Source organism: Siniperca chuatsi, linkage group LG10, assembly GCF_020085105.1.
Source record: "Siniperca chuatsi isolate FFG_IHB_CAS linkage group LG10, ASM2008510v1, whole genome shotgun sequence".
Taxonomy (NCBI): domain Eukaryota; kingdom Metazoa; phylum Chordata; class Actinopteri; order Centrarchiformes; family Sinipercidae; genus Siniperca; species Siniperca chuatsi.
In genome coordinates this window covers 23,081,455-23,097,221 of record NC_058051.1, presented here as the reverse complement: position 1 = coordinate 23,097,221, position 15,767 = coordinate 23,081,455, and the positions used below count along the sequence as shown (strand labels likewise).

General features: G+C 41.4%; 1 protein-coding gene across 2 annotated transcripts in view; it reads left to right on the top strand.

Annotated features, from left to right (window-relative positions):
- Positions 1–4,175: 4,175 nt before the first annotated feature.
- Positions 4,176–15,767, top strand: part of scube3 (signal peptide, CUB domain, EGF-like 3) — an 80,366-nt gene continuing 68,774 nt past the window's right edge. The window contains exon 1 of one of the 2 annotated variants that reach the window (XM_044211471.1): positions 4,176–4,524. In XM_044211471.1, coding sequence (XP_044067406.1) covers positions 4,425–4,524 — 100 coding nt within the window. In that variant the 5' untranslated portion in view covers positions 4,176–4,424. The remainder of the gene's footprint in view (positions 4,525–15,767) is intronic. The other variant, XM_044211472.1, reaches the window with a different exon arrangement.

The following is a 15,767-nucleotide window of genomic DNA, read 5'->3' as shown; positions in this document are numbered from 1 at the left end:
TGGCACAGAGCCACTGCTGAGTGTGCTGGGGTTTAAGCATGCCCGGCCCAGTTCTGTGTCATCAAAAGAGTTTACTTAAAATATACGGGTATTATCTCTCTCCTATGTGTGGGTGTGTGTGCATTCAGATCGGCAGTAAGTACTGTTATACAATTCACTTGTATGATGATGATTGATACTTTGAATGATGCGGGCTCATCAGTAAGGATTAAACTTGGGATCTTAACAGGACAATGTCTCCCTCTCTGTCTCATTTGATCTTGATGAGTCCACTTGATTACAGGTGTACACACACACACACACACACACACACTAGACAGTATGCGCACAGGCCTGTATCCCCTCCAGCACCCGCATGCTCACTCACGCAGCTAACAAACCTGTCCATATCTGGTCTACCTCCCTGCTGCAGCAGCATTAAGACTCTATATATGACTAGGACTCAAGGAAAACAAGCCCCCATTCCTGAGAGCCTGAGGGTACTGTGGTGTTAACACTCATTAGAAGGTTTCAACTCATCTGACATTTCCAGTGGTGTGATGTTACAAATACAACACAACTTAAATCCCTCTTGTGCAACTGGGGTTGTTTTCATCCATGATGCTGCAAAAATAGTGTTTGACAGGCAAGAATAAGTCTTTCAGTTCATTAGAGTGGCTGTGTGTGACACCTCCGTTTCTTCTGACTTGATAACTTTATTTCCTTTTCCCCCTTTTCTCCCTCTCCCTCCCTTGCTCCCTGTTAGTGCCAGTGACTGAGGCTGTGGTCAGAAGGCATTCCTGGGGCAAGCCCACAGCGTTCGCTGGGATGCCTGTACTAAAGTGTGGAACTCAGCAAGCCACTCTGGTCCCCTGTGGTGCTGGCATGGTGAGTACCAAGAGATCCTGCTGGGCCTGCGGTGGTGTTGGTAACCTCGCATATGAAGCCCATGCAGAGAGAAAAAAGAAGGGGAGAAAGAGGAAAAACTTCTGAGCTCTGAGCCTTAGCATTTTCACACATAAATCTTTAAGACAATTGGGGAGCATAAATGTCGAACTGGAAGAAAGTAAATGAGGAGCTGAGGTGATGTGTCCCTGTGTATGACCATCTGGAAGAGAACATTAGGCTCTCTGCAGGGCATCTAACTCCTTGATTCATTAGCATGCAGTATAGTACAGTGGTGGCTCTCACAGACACCTCCCAACATGCATCCATCTTGCATTTATCTTACAGCAACAGCTGTTGGAGCATCGTCTGACTATGATATTTCAGAGTCAAAATAAAAAGTAGGTTGTAACAGCACTGTCTAAAACAACTGATCGCCACATATTTTTTGCCTTCTGATGGCTGAAAAGTGGAAAATTTGGAGTTCCTAAATAACTGTTGTTAGAGATGGAACCATTGTGGCAGTTGTTAAATGTGGTATATCTCTGATAATCATGCATTTTTCATATAGACCCAAATAGTGCCATGCTTCAACTCTTTCAAAGAAAAAGTTACAAACTGAGCATAAAAGAAAACAGTGCTACACCCTCTATGCGAAACAAGTCACGGCAGGTTGCGGTCAGTTACTCCGCAGCAAATCTCATGAACATGTTGCATAAAAACTGTCTCACTCTCTCTGAAAAGGCATATAGTACAGCTTCATTTGACTCATCATCTATGAATGGTCCTTGCTGCTCTCTCGACACCTTCCACACTCTCCCGCCTTTTCGTGATGAGCGTCATATATTAAACATTGCCTCGGCTTCCCTTGTGTGTCTGTTTGTGTAAAAATAGCTTGGTTTGGTGCACAGTGTGATGCCCGTGCACAGTCCTCTGTCTTTAATGAAGTGTTGCCATGAAAAGTGTACTGATCCTCCAGTGTGACTTGTACTCAGGCTCTGTGGCAACCTGTGTTCTGACTTTCTCAAACTCCCTGAGTGACTCTGAGCTCATTTGGTTATACAAGTGCTCACAATTACCCAGAGATTTGGATACAGGGACATGGGATATTTCCATATCCCTGATGGATGTTATTTTAATTACACTGAACTGCTTGACTTGGTGTTGTGGATTTACATGTTTTTTCTTCTTCTGTGGATGCAAAGAGGGATTCTCGGAAGGTTATTCTGCTGTACTGAATCTCTTATTTATTGAGGCCCCTAGTCTCTGGCAAAAGGGTATGAATGGGAAAAAATATTAAATTACCTTGTTTATGAAATATCTGTCTTTGAATCTAAGGTAGTTACATTTTGACACATAATCTTTAAAGTAAAGATAATGACAAAATTCTGATAAGATACAAGATAATGAAAAATAATCTCTTTCTGGCATCAGCCATAACTCTATTTTCAGACTGCGTGTGTTTCAAATTCTCTGCATCGTCTGAAGAAAGTAGAGTTGTTATCTCCAATCAGCCTCATTGTGAGGCCCTAATTATATTTGATTGAGAAAAATCACACATGGGAGCAGGCGTGATAATTATAGTGTAGAATCTGCCCGTAAGTTGAAATGAAAACATAAATGCATCAACACCGCTGATTAATTTAGGTGATAATTTAGGAGGAGGTAGCAGGTGTGGGGATACAGATGCTTTTCCTCTGCAGGAGGCTTCCTGGAAACAAATGTTTCATATGTCATTGCCGGTGAAATGTGGCACAGTCACTCAGCAGGCTTCGCTCCTGGTAATGTGAGAGAGGTCTGTTTTGATTCATGTAACTCCTCAAGCCTCATTCCTCTTGGGGGTAATGGTGTGCATACAGTGCTTCATGATCAGGTATTTGCAGGGATGGCTGGTGGTAGGGGTTAAAGAGCAAACTGTCTTTAACCCATTCAACTTCAAAACTCTTCACATCCTTATTTGGTTTACGGAAAAATAGCCTTTTATAACTTCACACATACCTTAGTGAATCTCCATATTACTGATTTCTGACACCAGGCAGGACTTTAGTTATTCAAAGCCAGGAACAAAAATCAGTGAGGGAAATGTGGCAGTTGAACTGAATCTCTTGCAGGAAAAAACTCAATACTCAATACTGATGAGCAGATGTGGTGTTGATTATGGTTTTGGAACCAGATGACACAAAAAATAATTCGTATTCAGGTTTTTTTTTTGTTGTTTTTGGTCTCTATACCAGATGATTATAATGCTTTCATCAGTGTTCCTGTAAACAATTACTGATTGTTAGTTATCATACCTGAGGAATTGATTCATTTTGAACAGCTGGTGTAGTTTATTCATTCAACATAATAACTTAATATCAACAGGGCTTATTAAAAAAATTATTTCATTCATGTGCATATTTTTTACAGGTTCAGTTGGATTTCAGTTCTTCATGCATGTCCAGTTCCAGCTATAACAGGGATATGAAATTGCATAGGATCCCCAATTGACCTTAGAATAAGAATGATATGCAGAGAAATCAGTTGGGGTATAAAATAAAAACTGTAGGTTTTCATTTTACATTTTCAAATACGTTTTGCAATTTAGTGCTTAACTCTGTAAGCTGAACTTTTAACTCCATTCAGTAGGCAGGTATTGAGGATAAAGATCATTTTAATCATATTTTTTCCTCTAAATTAAATGATTTTGTTGAAGAAGAATGCTGTCGAAAATCCTCCAATATTTGGGTCTTGGTGTGACTTTTTCTAAATGTCAGCATTTGTTGTTGACAAACTGTTTTAATGACAACATTAATCTTCCATCAGTGAGATAGCAGACATCATCACATCAATGCTGCACCAACGACCCAATGAAAATGAGCGCTTATTGGTTTGTTAGGTGGACTGGAGGAGCTGTAGGCTGCTGGGCTAAGAACAAAATGCAATCTCCAGGCTATTACTTTTCCCATCTGAGTCATTTAGAAATCCATCCGCCCTCTTGCCCTCCTTTCAGCCATTGCTTTTTCCACGCCGCCGTGACGGGCCACTCTTTTTTTGCGCAGGTTTGCACCGGCCAGGTGACCGAACGAGCCAGACCCACCGTGCACGTGGTAGCCCCTGTCCACCTTCAGCCCAACCAGCACCTGCGTGTAAATTCCTGCAGAACAAAAAAGGAAACAGTGAAGGCCAGTCAGAGAAGAGAAGGAGCAGCTGAGGAGTCCAGACCGCAGCGCGGACGCTTCTTCTTCTCTCCTCCCCCTTCAGACCCCGCCGCTCCACTCCATCTCTCCCTCTCTCTTTTCCTCTCTCTCTCTCCCCCTTTCTTAAATTGACATTGGTCTGGCTCGAAACATGATAACAGAAAAGCCTTCCTCCGCTCCGCGTTGTCGGCCTGTCCTCAACGCCGATCACTTGAAACTCAAATAAGCAGTCGTAAAGAGGAAAAAGGATCGCACAGTATCCTATCAGCGGGTGCTCAGAGGGAATAACAAGAGAGCTTTATACCACACACACCCTTGTATGTGCTCTTGTGCATCGTAGATCTTAGAAAGTGCTAGTGTTCAACTACAGTGAAAGTTAACATGTATATGCACGCTTTGATACGCGCAAGCCTTGGATTTGTAGTTTTCTGCCTGGTCGCCTTTGTCCAACAGTCAGCTTCAGGAAGTAAAACCACGCAAGGTAAGTTTTTCACGTCAAAAATAGCCTCTTCTTTTTTTCATTTTACTCCAGATGGCTGGGAATGTGCTGTTTTTGCTAGAGCGCTTGGTGCCTAATTAATAGATTTGTTGGATGCTTTTGGAAAGCTGATAATGATGAAACTTTTCAAAATTGAGATCAGTTGTCTAAATAAATGGAACTTGAATTTATGTGTATTGAAACAAGTTAAAAGCAGAGTATTTTGAAATGTAGAGCGTAAAAGTGGAGTTCTTTAGAGACTTTGTCCCATCATTACTCCTTGTGTTGATTCACTGACCAATTTTGCCATCACTTGATTGCTTTTTTGTTGTCAGTATAATCGGTTGCTTATATTAATGCAGGCTTGCTCAGGCAGAAAATAAAAGGAAACATAAGGCTTAAATTAAGTTTCACTGAGAGTTTTCTGTTGTTAGAAAAACCCCAGTTGTCTTTGATCTTCAAACAGCAAAAGCAGTGTGAACAGTTATGTTTCATAGCTAATCCTGCAGGTAATTGTAGTGAGACTACCAGGAGGTATTTGTCACAGTCCAGACAAGTATTTGACACCAGCCTGTAACACACACATGGAGGGAGTCTCTGTCTGTCAGACACTGCAGCTACAGTACCTTCCTGCCCAGCTGGCTGCCCTCTTGCTCTCTTGTCTTGTGAGAAATTATTCAGACCAGACAAGGGCAGCCTGAATCAAAACTCTGGCACCTTTACAGGCACAAGAAAGACACGGTGTTACACACTCTGATCCACTCAGCCTTCTCCTCCAGGTTTTCATCACTTAATTTTCCCACAATACAAATGCCAAGCCAGAGCTGCCAGAAGTATTTGCATGCAAAGACACATCATGGTTTCTGTGTGAGTGTTGATTGTGGTTGGTGATGTTTCGCACACACAAAAAGACATCTCTCGGGCGGTCGACAAGGCAAAAAGAGAAAGGGGGTGGGTGACTATTTTGCATCCTGGGTGGTCTGCCCCCACTTGTGGGAAAACTCAATATTTACATTTTGCAATTAGAACTACTTTTTTCTCACTTTATTTTCCACAACATCGATTACACACTTCCTTGTAGTGTGGAATGCTGATTGTCGGTCCGTAATGGCATGCACCTGTTTGTTGGTCACCAAGTGAAATGCCGTGGATGACCACTTGATAGGCTTCTCCTCCGGTTCCTGTTTATCAGTGCAAGGCAAGCAGCTCTGCAGTGACATATTATCTGTGTTTGGCTCTGAAGTTATTTGTGAGCATATTTTGTGCCTAACTGAAAATAAATATTGTGTTTGATGTTGGTGGCAGCTCTGTGGCACTGGCAAGTCTGCACGCTGGGAACAATTTTGAAAACTGGAGAAACCAAGAGATGAACAATGGCATTAAAAAAATGCACAATTTGTCAGCTCAATATTTATTCAACGCAGATGTTGCCAACAAGAGTCTTTGTCTTTCATCAATGTCAGTCTAATCATGGCACTGTGTTTCAGGCATCAGTCATTACTCTGGGAAGAAAAAAAGAGTGAAAGAGCAGTGGAATGAGGGAGGGAAGATTTGAGGATGTGGTGGAGAGAATGACAAAGAAGGGGAAAAATGAGACCGGGGGAAACAGGAGAGATTAAGGGTGCAGAGACAGACGGTGAGAGAGGTGGTTTCTTAGTGAGCGAGCAGCAACAAGCGAGGGAAAGAGAAGGAAAGGAAAGAGGGGAGCCACAGACGTCATGGCAAATCACTTTCCCTCGAACAGAGTCAGGAGCTCTTCGTTAATGCAGCAGCACCAAGGCAACGGTTGGTGTGGGGCTGACATGCTGCTGTGGCTGGCTATGTTGGTGTAACCTCTGCTCCAGGGCCTGGGGGTCTAAAGACGCAGGGCTGCCTGAGTGGAGTGGAAGGCCAAATCCAGGCCCGGACACACTGTGGGAACTGAGCAGCTTTGGCAGCATGAGGCCCAAGTGACGGGGAGGCTTACCTAGAGATGCTGCCTGAGTCTCCGCTATGAGCGAGATGGAAAGGAAGAAGAACCCACCCCCACCCCCTCTACCCCCAACACTCACTCAGCCCTTTCCTTTTTTCTTTTTCACCCAACTCTTGCTTTTGTTTGCTTTGTCCTCGCTTCCTTTCCTTTGCACTTAATGAAGTAGCTGTGCTTTTTCTCTGTCAGCCATAAGCAACGACTGCATTACACCCACCGTGTCAGAAAGCTCGCTGTCAGCCCATGTGCTATTTATATTTTTTGCAACAAAAAAGATGTGCACAGCTCCCTTCTGTCCCCTTCGCCGCTTTCTCCCAGTCCTGTCCAGCCCACTTTTGTTACTTGATAGACGGCTGGATATGTTGCAGGTCTGTGTAAGCATGCAAGTGTAATTGGGCCAGTGAGAGAGTGTATGGGCTGTGTCTGTGGTAATTTGGACAGTTATTTGAAACTGTATATGAAGCCACATAAAAGAACTGTTTAAATGGGGCTTTTATTTCTGCCTATCCCTTTGGCCTTGAACTTCTCTGACTGTTTGCTGTTTAGTGGGGTGGGGGGGAGGCAGACAGGCAGACAGGCAGACAGAGACTGTGGCACTATCTTCTGTGAACACTGCTGGTCATCTTGATTTAACATTTTGACACCACTTTGGCGTTCCTCTTTCATCACCTTCACTCTCGTCTCTCAGGCTGTGTGGTTTCTGCGTTGCCCCTGAGTCCTGACAAGCTCCTGCAGTGGTATTTGTTGAGCTGTTACACTTAGCCCCTCAGAGACTGGCTGTGCCTTAAAACAAGCAGACGCAAAAGTCCCTATTTGTCTGCCAAGGTAACGAGTACAATTTTTGGCAAAGCAATTTTTAACAGCCGGCAAATGGAAGATGTATTCTGGTCAGCCAGGAAAAAAGTACTTCTTCTGTCCTCATCAGGATGCTCTGTGACTTTGAGAAGTTAAGGGCATTGCAGATCAGGACATCGGTTTGGATCACTAATTCACTAAAGTGACATGTCTCCCTTTAATTTCTTCTATCTGTTACTTCTCACTATGTACGCCCAATTAATGCAGATGAGCTCTTAACCTGTAAATGCCTTTTTTACTCTAAACAAAAAGTACTCTCGTCATGATAAAAGCCGAGCTTGCCTCAGTCTGTCTGTTCTCTCTCTGCAGCAGGCATGCAGTGTCAGATAGTTGTGTTCTCGTTATGATCAGAGTGTCTGAGGCAGGCTGAGCCTCAGGGTAGCCCTCGGTCACTCACTGATGAGTGGGTGGAGGGGATCAATCCAGCTTCACTTTACCACTCAGCAGACACTCACAGAAAGCATCTGCCTGACAAGTGGTGCTCCAATACCACTGTACATGTTGTTACAGAGCAGCCGAGAGATTATTATCTTGGCATTACTTGAGTGGTGAAAACACTTGATAACAATTCTGTCCAAGAGCAATGCGGTATGAATCATGAAAATGACTTTGATCTATGGGTGTGTTGTAAGGACGAGTGAATGTGTATGACTGTGATGAGTGATTTTAGACTGGATATTAATGATTGCACTTAGCAGGCAGAAGTGCTTTCACTTACTAAAATGAGGCTCCATTATAGATAGACTCCTTTTAAGGTTCATTGTGCCTATTTTTTTTTTCTAATTCCCTGGCTTTTAGTGTGGCAAAGCTGCAGCTTGATACAAATCTTTTAGTTTAGTTTTAGGGCAGGCAGTCTGCAGCTACATACAGAGTGAGTACCGATGTTTACACGCACATGTAAAGTCGAAGCTGTCTGGCACAAACTGTGACCCAAGGCGATTCAGTGGGCCTTCATTCTGGACAGTTGCTCACTTTCATCCTGGCTGCTGGAATGTAAAACCAAGACATTTTCCTCTCTGCATCAGAGGTCAAAGATTCTGGTCTTTCGAAATCTGACTTCCTCACTCACGAGTGCACTTTCCAAATGATTAACATTTAATCCATCTATTTCCCCTGGTCATGTTTTTTTGTTTTATAATGAGCTGCATATTTGCTAGAATGTCTTTCTTTGTAAAGAAAAATGAGAAACAGGTTATCATCCCACTCTGTTGCAAGGTACAGGATAAAGTTTTATTGCTGCATTTCTGTTTAGGAAATTAAGAATTTATCAGCATCACATAAAGGTTTTCCAGCATTAATTTAAAGGAATTGTTCAGCTACATGAGAAGATTGATGCCCCTCACATCCACGCCTGTATGTTAAATATAAGGCTATGGCCAACAGCTGGTTAGCTTAGTTTAGGACAAAGACTGGAAGGGGGCGGAGGGGCAGCTAGCCTGGCTCTGTGGCAAATGGTTACAAAAAACCCTACCAGGACCTCTAAAGCTCACTAATTAACAAATTATATCTTGTTTGTTTAATCTGTCAAGTGACTTCCTGGAGTCTCCGCTGGTTGCCTGGCAACTGCTCAGAGTCAAGAAATAGTCCAACACATAACACCCCTGTAAAACGGTGAATTGTCGTTTTTACACTTCAGTTTTTGTACGGATTAAACTTTAGAGATGTTGGTAGGTGGATTTTGTTACCGTAGGTGGATTTTGTTACCATAGCTGTTTCCCCATATTTCCAGTCCTGATGCTAAGCTAAGCTAATTGGCTGTTGGCTGTAGCTTCAAATTTAACGAACAGATAGAGTGGTATTGATCTCTCATCTAACTTTCCGATAGAACGTGAATAAGCGTAGTGTGTGTGTGTGTGTGTGTGTGTGTGTGTGTGTGTGTGTTTGTGGTCAGAGTATGATCATCATGTCTGCTTTTTCTTCAGTTTACATCAAATTATATTTACTGCCTCCTCTCATCATCTGCATGCATATAGTGAAGTTGAACCATTACTGTTTTACACATTTTGTATGCAGTACGAATGTTAGGTCACAGCCAAACAAAACCCTAACCTGTGGACGCAGTTTCCCTGTTGCTCCCCAGGGGAACCCATCAGCTGTTGAGATCCCTCTGCCCTGGTACCTTTTCTCCCTTCCTCAAGCAGAAAATCACTTTATCAGCAGCTAGTGAGGCCCTTGTGACCACAATTTGTCACCTCATTTGGAATGGTTGCAGGGCTGACAAAGCTGTACATTTCATGTGCAACAGAGGGGGGAAAAAGTAGTTTAAATCACCTAAACTTTCCTGAGAACACCAGGACAACTGCTTTGTATGAATCACCATTGTCCAGTGGTTTAAAAAAAATACATTCAAACACTTAGGAGTAAGGAGTGCAGAGCTTGTTTGGACCTTGTTTATTTATCAAGGCTTTAATGTGAACAATATGTTCCAAATGAGGCCTGTGATGCTTCTCTCAACTGTGGCATTGTGGTTAAAATGAGAAAACTCTCTCCTGCTCCCATCGCTTCCTCTCTTTCCCTCTCACCCCGTCAGTGGCCTTTGTTCTCTGTGCAGATGCGGCACAGTGCTGACAACATCCCTGTTGGTTTCGGGGGAGGATGGAGTCACTGTTGACGGCACTCTGACCCCCCAGCCCTAAACTCACCTCTAGAGCCCCCTTCACAAGTGCTGATGGCTCGCTGAGAAGCCTCAGTGCCGTCCCTCAGCCAGCTGGAGCAGCTCTTAGATCATTAATCCTCTAACCCCCCACCACAGAGCCCACATTTGTTTTTCTGTTCCATTACTCACTGATTGGGGATACTGTGACTCAGGAGAAGATATCAGTGGGATTGTCATCTCAGCCTCTGTACTTTCTAAGGCCCACGGATGACGCTACACCATCCTTCCTTTCTCCCTCTTCCCCGTTCCCCCCTGTGACCTCTTGGCTGAATAATGGGGCTGCGTCTCTCTTTGAGTGTTGGGGGGGGGCGAGGGACGTCATTAGGCTGGTCTGCGGTGGTCAGCGCTGTCAGAGGGGGGTTGGGGGTCAGAGAGAGCCTTGTTTACAGACTGTGTGTGTTTACATTCCTGATGGTGAGCGCCAGCTTTAGAGACTGCTGGAAGTGAAAGGAAATGCTCTTATTCTGCTTAGTAATGGAAAAATCCAACCTAATACATCAAGGAATACAGATGAAAAAAATCCAAGTTATTTATTTGGTGGGTTCTGGCCAATGCATTCTGGGTAGAAAGAGGGATGACTTCACTGATGAATTTGAGTCTTCCTCAATGGACAGAGGCATGGGAAAAACCATATGACCCTCTGCAGTATTTAATCACCCCCGGTGAACTCATATATATATATATATATATATATATATATGCAGACTGTAATAGCTTAGACTGTTGATTAATGATTAAAGTACTGGTTATTCATGGCTCTCTTCTTTTAAATCATTACACCATCCATCATTTAGTCTGCAACTAAGGATTATTTTTATTATCGATTATTCTACCAACTATTTTCTCGATAAATCATTTGGTCTTTAAAATTTCAGCAAATAGCAAAAAATGCCTCTCACAAGTTCCCAGAACCCATTGTAATGTCCTAAAATGTCTTGTTTTGCCCAACCAACAGTCCAAAACCCAAAGATTTTCAGTTTACTATCATAGAAGAGTAAGAAAACAAGACAATATTCAGATTTGAGTAGCTGGAACCAGAAAATTCATTCAATTCAGCATTTCTTTCTTAATCAATCAAAATAGTTGCAGATTAGATTTCTGTTGACCAACTAAGCGATCAATCATCTAACCATTGCAGCTCTACAGGCATTCAGTCCTTTTAGCGTAATCTTCTGCAATGATGCACAGCACCTGATATGCGTGCTGATATACGATTATATATGTGTGTGGATACTTCTGACATCAATGAATGTATGTACAGAAAACCTATTTACATGTACAACGGTAGTTTTTTAAAGTGTGTATTGTTTCATATTGCATTATACTGATGAACACATGTAATTGGGAAAATGGAATTTCAAATTTAATAGGAGCCACGAAATGACATGCACGTCCTTAGAATGATCAGACAGTGACATGCTTTGCATCAACTAGTAGTCTAGTTAAGTGGGTGTCAGTTGGTGGAAATGTGAGAGAGAGAACATTCGCATGAGCCTTTTAATTTTTTTTTCATATTAAAAAATGTCAACACAGTTATATTTTCATAATTATATAAGCCTATTTAGAATTGCCAGACATGACATGGTGCTGCACCGATTTATTACAGGGTTTACACTTTGAATGTAGCCTATAATTCAGGTGATGATACACATTTTAGGGAAAATATGCAGCAGGAAGACAATTTGAAGCGTGAATATGGAACAAATTACAGGTAATGCTGCTATCTCTGTCATTTACCAAGGTTGTTATGTTCACACAACATTTATTGTAGTTTTTAATAATAATAACAATCATCATCATAATCATGATAATCATAGTGGCATCCAACTAGAGCTGAAATGATTAATCAATCAGTCGATGGACAGAAAATGTATTTTTCAAGCAAAAATGCTTTGCTGGTTCCAGCTTTTCAAATGTGAGGACTTGATGCTTTTCTTTGTCATATATACAAGGTACAAGGGAAATTAAAGTTTGTGGTCCCTTCATGCTACACACATAGAACATAACAGATAATTAAATTTATATTGGAATAGGGTAATAAAATAAAACAATATATACAGTTATTTAAATACATATATACATGAACGTAGTACACCCAGGAAATAATTCTGCAGTGCATTTGTTGAATTTGTGTCTGGTGGAATGTAAACAGCAGATAGAGATAGTGATGATAATATGGTTTTCATCTTCACATAAAAAGCTTGACATTTGGGAAACAGTGTCCACTTTGCCTGTGTTTTGAGCACCGATGTAAACACAGAGTCCTCTTCCTTTCATCTTGAGCCTTGTGCTGCTTCAGCTCGGAACACGGTCCGCCCATCGAGTGCTTGATCCGGGATGTTGATGGAGCAGGTCTCTGCAAAGATGTGGGCACAACATTCTCTGATTCCCATTGCTTAGCCAGACTGAGTCCCATTTCATCCAGACCGGACATTAGACAGGAGCAGCCTGAAGTCCAAGCTGGGCCAGCATGGCTCCTATCCCGGCTCACTTTCCTTTCCTCCTGGGACGATCACAGCAGCTGATGTGGTGCCTGGTCCGGTTGATCTGGCTGGGTGGATCATCTCAAGGGCCGCTGCTCTTTAATCCAAACCCTGGCTTTCTTTTCCACTGACGATGACGATGTATTTCTGTCATAGGTAGGCCTAATACGTGTTTCAGCAGTAAAGCCGAAAAAAGAAAAACAATAACAGATGAAAAAACAAGGATGTAGCCAGCAGAGTTTGAAGGAGCTACAGGCTGCAGCATCTGCCATGCGCAGCTGTTGCCATAGTCAAAATCTCCTGTCACAGTCGATTTGTACAATTTTTGGCTCAGCTCTTTAAAACAAATCCAATCAGACATCATTCAGTGATGTTTCAGCATTAAAGCCGTAAAAAACAAACAGATTTAAACAAAAATGTAGCAAAGTTTGAAGGAGCCATTGCCATAGCAAACAGCTATAGTAAACTTAATATCTTTTTTGTTTTGGACTGACGGATGAACAAAGCAAGACAATAAAGATGTCAACTTATATTGGCCATTTTCCACTATTTTATAGACAAAATGATGAGACAATTAATCCAGAAAATACTTGGCAGATAATTCGATAATGAAAATAATCTTTGGTTGTAGCCCTACATCCAGCAGTTGGATAGATTATAACTGATTCACTCTTGTCATTACAACTCTCACATTGTCTGCTATGAAACTATTTGAAAATATTTTGGGTTGAATGCAGGTCAACTGACCAATCGTCTCATTTCTGATTTTATGTGTTTTCAGTGGCAAATATTTTCCAGGAAAATCTGCCAGACAGATTTGCCCCAAATTTGCATTATGTGAAGGAACAACCTTTCAGACTTAATATTCTCTGCCCTGGCATCCCCTTGCACAGTCTGATTTGAAATACAGCTGGAGCAGTGATGGAGAGGCCATTAAACACTTGATATATCTTTGAGTGAAAGGTTTGCATGAAGTGATTGTGCTGTCTCACAGCATTTAACAGAAGCATGTATCCAGTCAGTTCCAGCCCGCTGAACTTCACATTTCTGAGCTTTAGTAGTTAATGCCTGCTTCACAGCTTACACAGAGAACCATTCACTTTATACCTCAGTTTGACAGGAAACAACTAAAAATATCACACTTGTGCTGTAATTGCTACGTTGCCATCTTTATAGTTGGTACTGTATCTGGTTAAAGCAACCACCAATGAATGTAATTGCTGTGTGCAGAGGGGAGAGTGTCATGTCAGTTAGCTCTGGTTGTATAAATATAAGGTATACAGCTGGACTGAGTGCCACCCTTCCCGTATATAAAATATATCTGCATGAGGCCAAGGAGTCATTAACAGTGGAGGACACATGCCAAGACGGGTGAAAAATCCCTTGAAAGGTACAAATGAATTACTTGTCACTTCGGCTCCTAATGGGTTACAACTTGTGTTCAATTATTCAGTGTGGTATGTATTAGACCTCCAACACTTAGTGTGTGTCATGTCAGTCTCTCTCTCTGCGCTCTCTTAGTATTACTCTATGATTCACTTAATTACTGTAATAAGTGTTTTTCTTCTGGAGGTGGTCCGGAGGTCTGTGACTCACAGTCTATTAAGGCCACACATGCTAAAGGAAAGGCACAGCACCAGATGCTTGGTCTATGATCAAAATCACAGAGAATGTCCATTATGTATTCAGAGTTTGAGCCTGAGAACTGTTATATAAATGACGCGAGGTGAGTCCACTTGCTCTTTACTCTGCAGTATCAAGGCTCTTCATTGTCATAGTCTGTTTTGTTGGAAAGCACACACTATAAAATGCTCATAAAGGCATCAACAGACTGAAGAAGTAGATACAAAGATTGGAGATTGGTTTTGGCTTGAGTTAGTCGAACTGTGTGAAACACCCTAAATACACATTCATTATATATCAGTCTTTGTGTAATAAAGAAGCACAGGTGTAGAATAAAACATTGAAGCAGTACAGTATTATTTTGGACTGAGGAAGCTGAGCAAGATCTTGGAAGCTTTACAGAACAACGTAAAATATTACATGATCACTATTGCCACCATTTGCTTCCATAATTTCCATTTTTGTTCTACTGGAAATTAAAAGGGTATATTTTTTTTTATATATATATATATATATATATATATATATATATATATATAGTTAAGCTGTGAGAGTGCAACAAAATATATAATTTGGTTGAACAGACAGGACTTTAGCACTTCACTAAAATGAAGTTATATAGGAATGAACAAATGAAACCTTTAGGGAATTTATTTTGCACAGAAACATAAATTAGAGCTGCAACAATTAGTTGATCAATCGACTAATCATTTAAGTCATTTTTAAAACAAAAATGGCAAAAATTTGATAGTTCTACATTTTCAAATGTGAGAATTTGCTGATTTTCTTGGTCTTACATTATAAAATTTTTTTTGTTCTGATGTTCTATAGACCAAACAGTTTTCAGTTATGAAAATAATCGTTAGTTGTAGCCCTAATTTTAAAATTAGAGAGGTACTCCATCCATTTAATGTTGCACTTCTACAAAGTTGGGGGACAAAATATTCACAGCAGAGATTGAGAGATCGTGACTTTTAGCCTCTAATATGGGTCAAACTTCAAAAACACTAAATCCTGCATTTACCATAATGCATCTTGATAGCATCTTTAATTCAATGACATCATCAGGGTTATTTTTTTCAAACTTTGGAAAACTATTTTCACAGTCTGAGTAGTACTCCCTCATCAGTAAACTGAACTTCATGTGTAATGTTGACGGGGTGCCCCTTTAAGGAATATGAAAACATAAGGTTGAGTCATCAATGTCATTGTCTCATACAACTAATAGACAAATATTAGACAATGAGTAGATATAAGTAATTAATTAAAAGAAAAACATCTGAAGTCCTGTCCACTCCTGGGTATAAACAAGCTAAAGGCATAGATTTGGACAAAGATAATATCATGTTAACATGATATTGCTCTCCTTAAACTCGGCTTGTATGTTCTTGTTCATTTTCCCTTTGCCCTCAGATTAATCGGAGGCTTCATGGTTGGTGGACATAAGCAGGGAGGGACCCGGGGTTTTGAAGTTGTGATCACAGTTTCTGAAAGCACAGGATCAGTCAGTGGTCATGATTCCTAAACATTTAGAGTGTGTGAAGGATGAGTGTAAATATCCCGAATGGAAGCAGTTGATATTTTTATTCACAACTTTTTAGAGGCTTGCTGGACAGCCAACAGTGTGTCCCTTCATTAGCTGAAGGGGATCTAGGCAAGG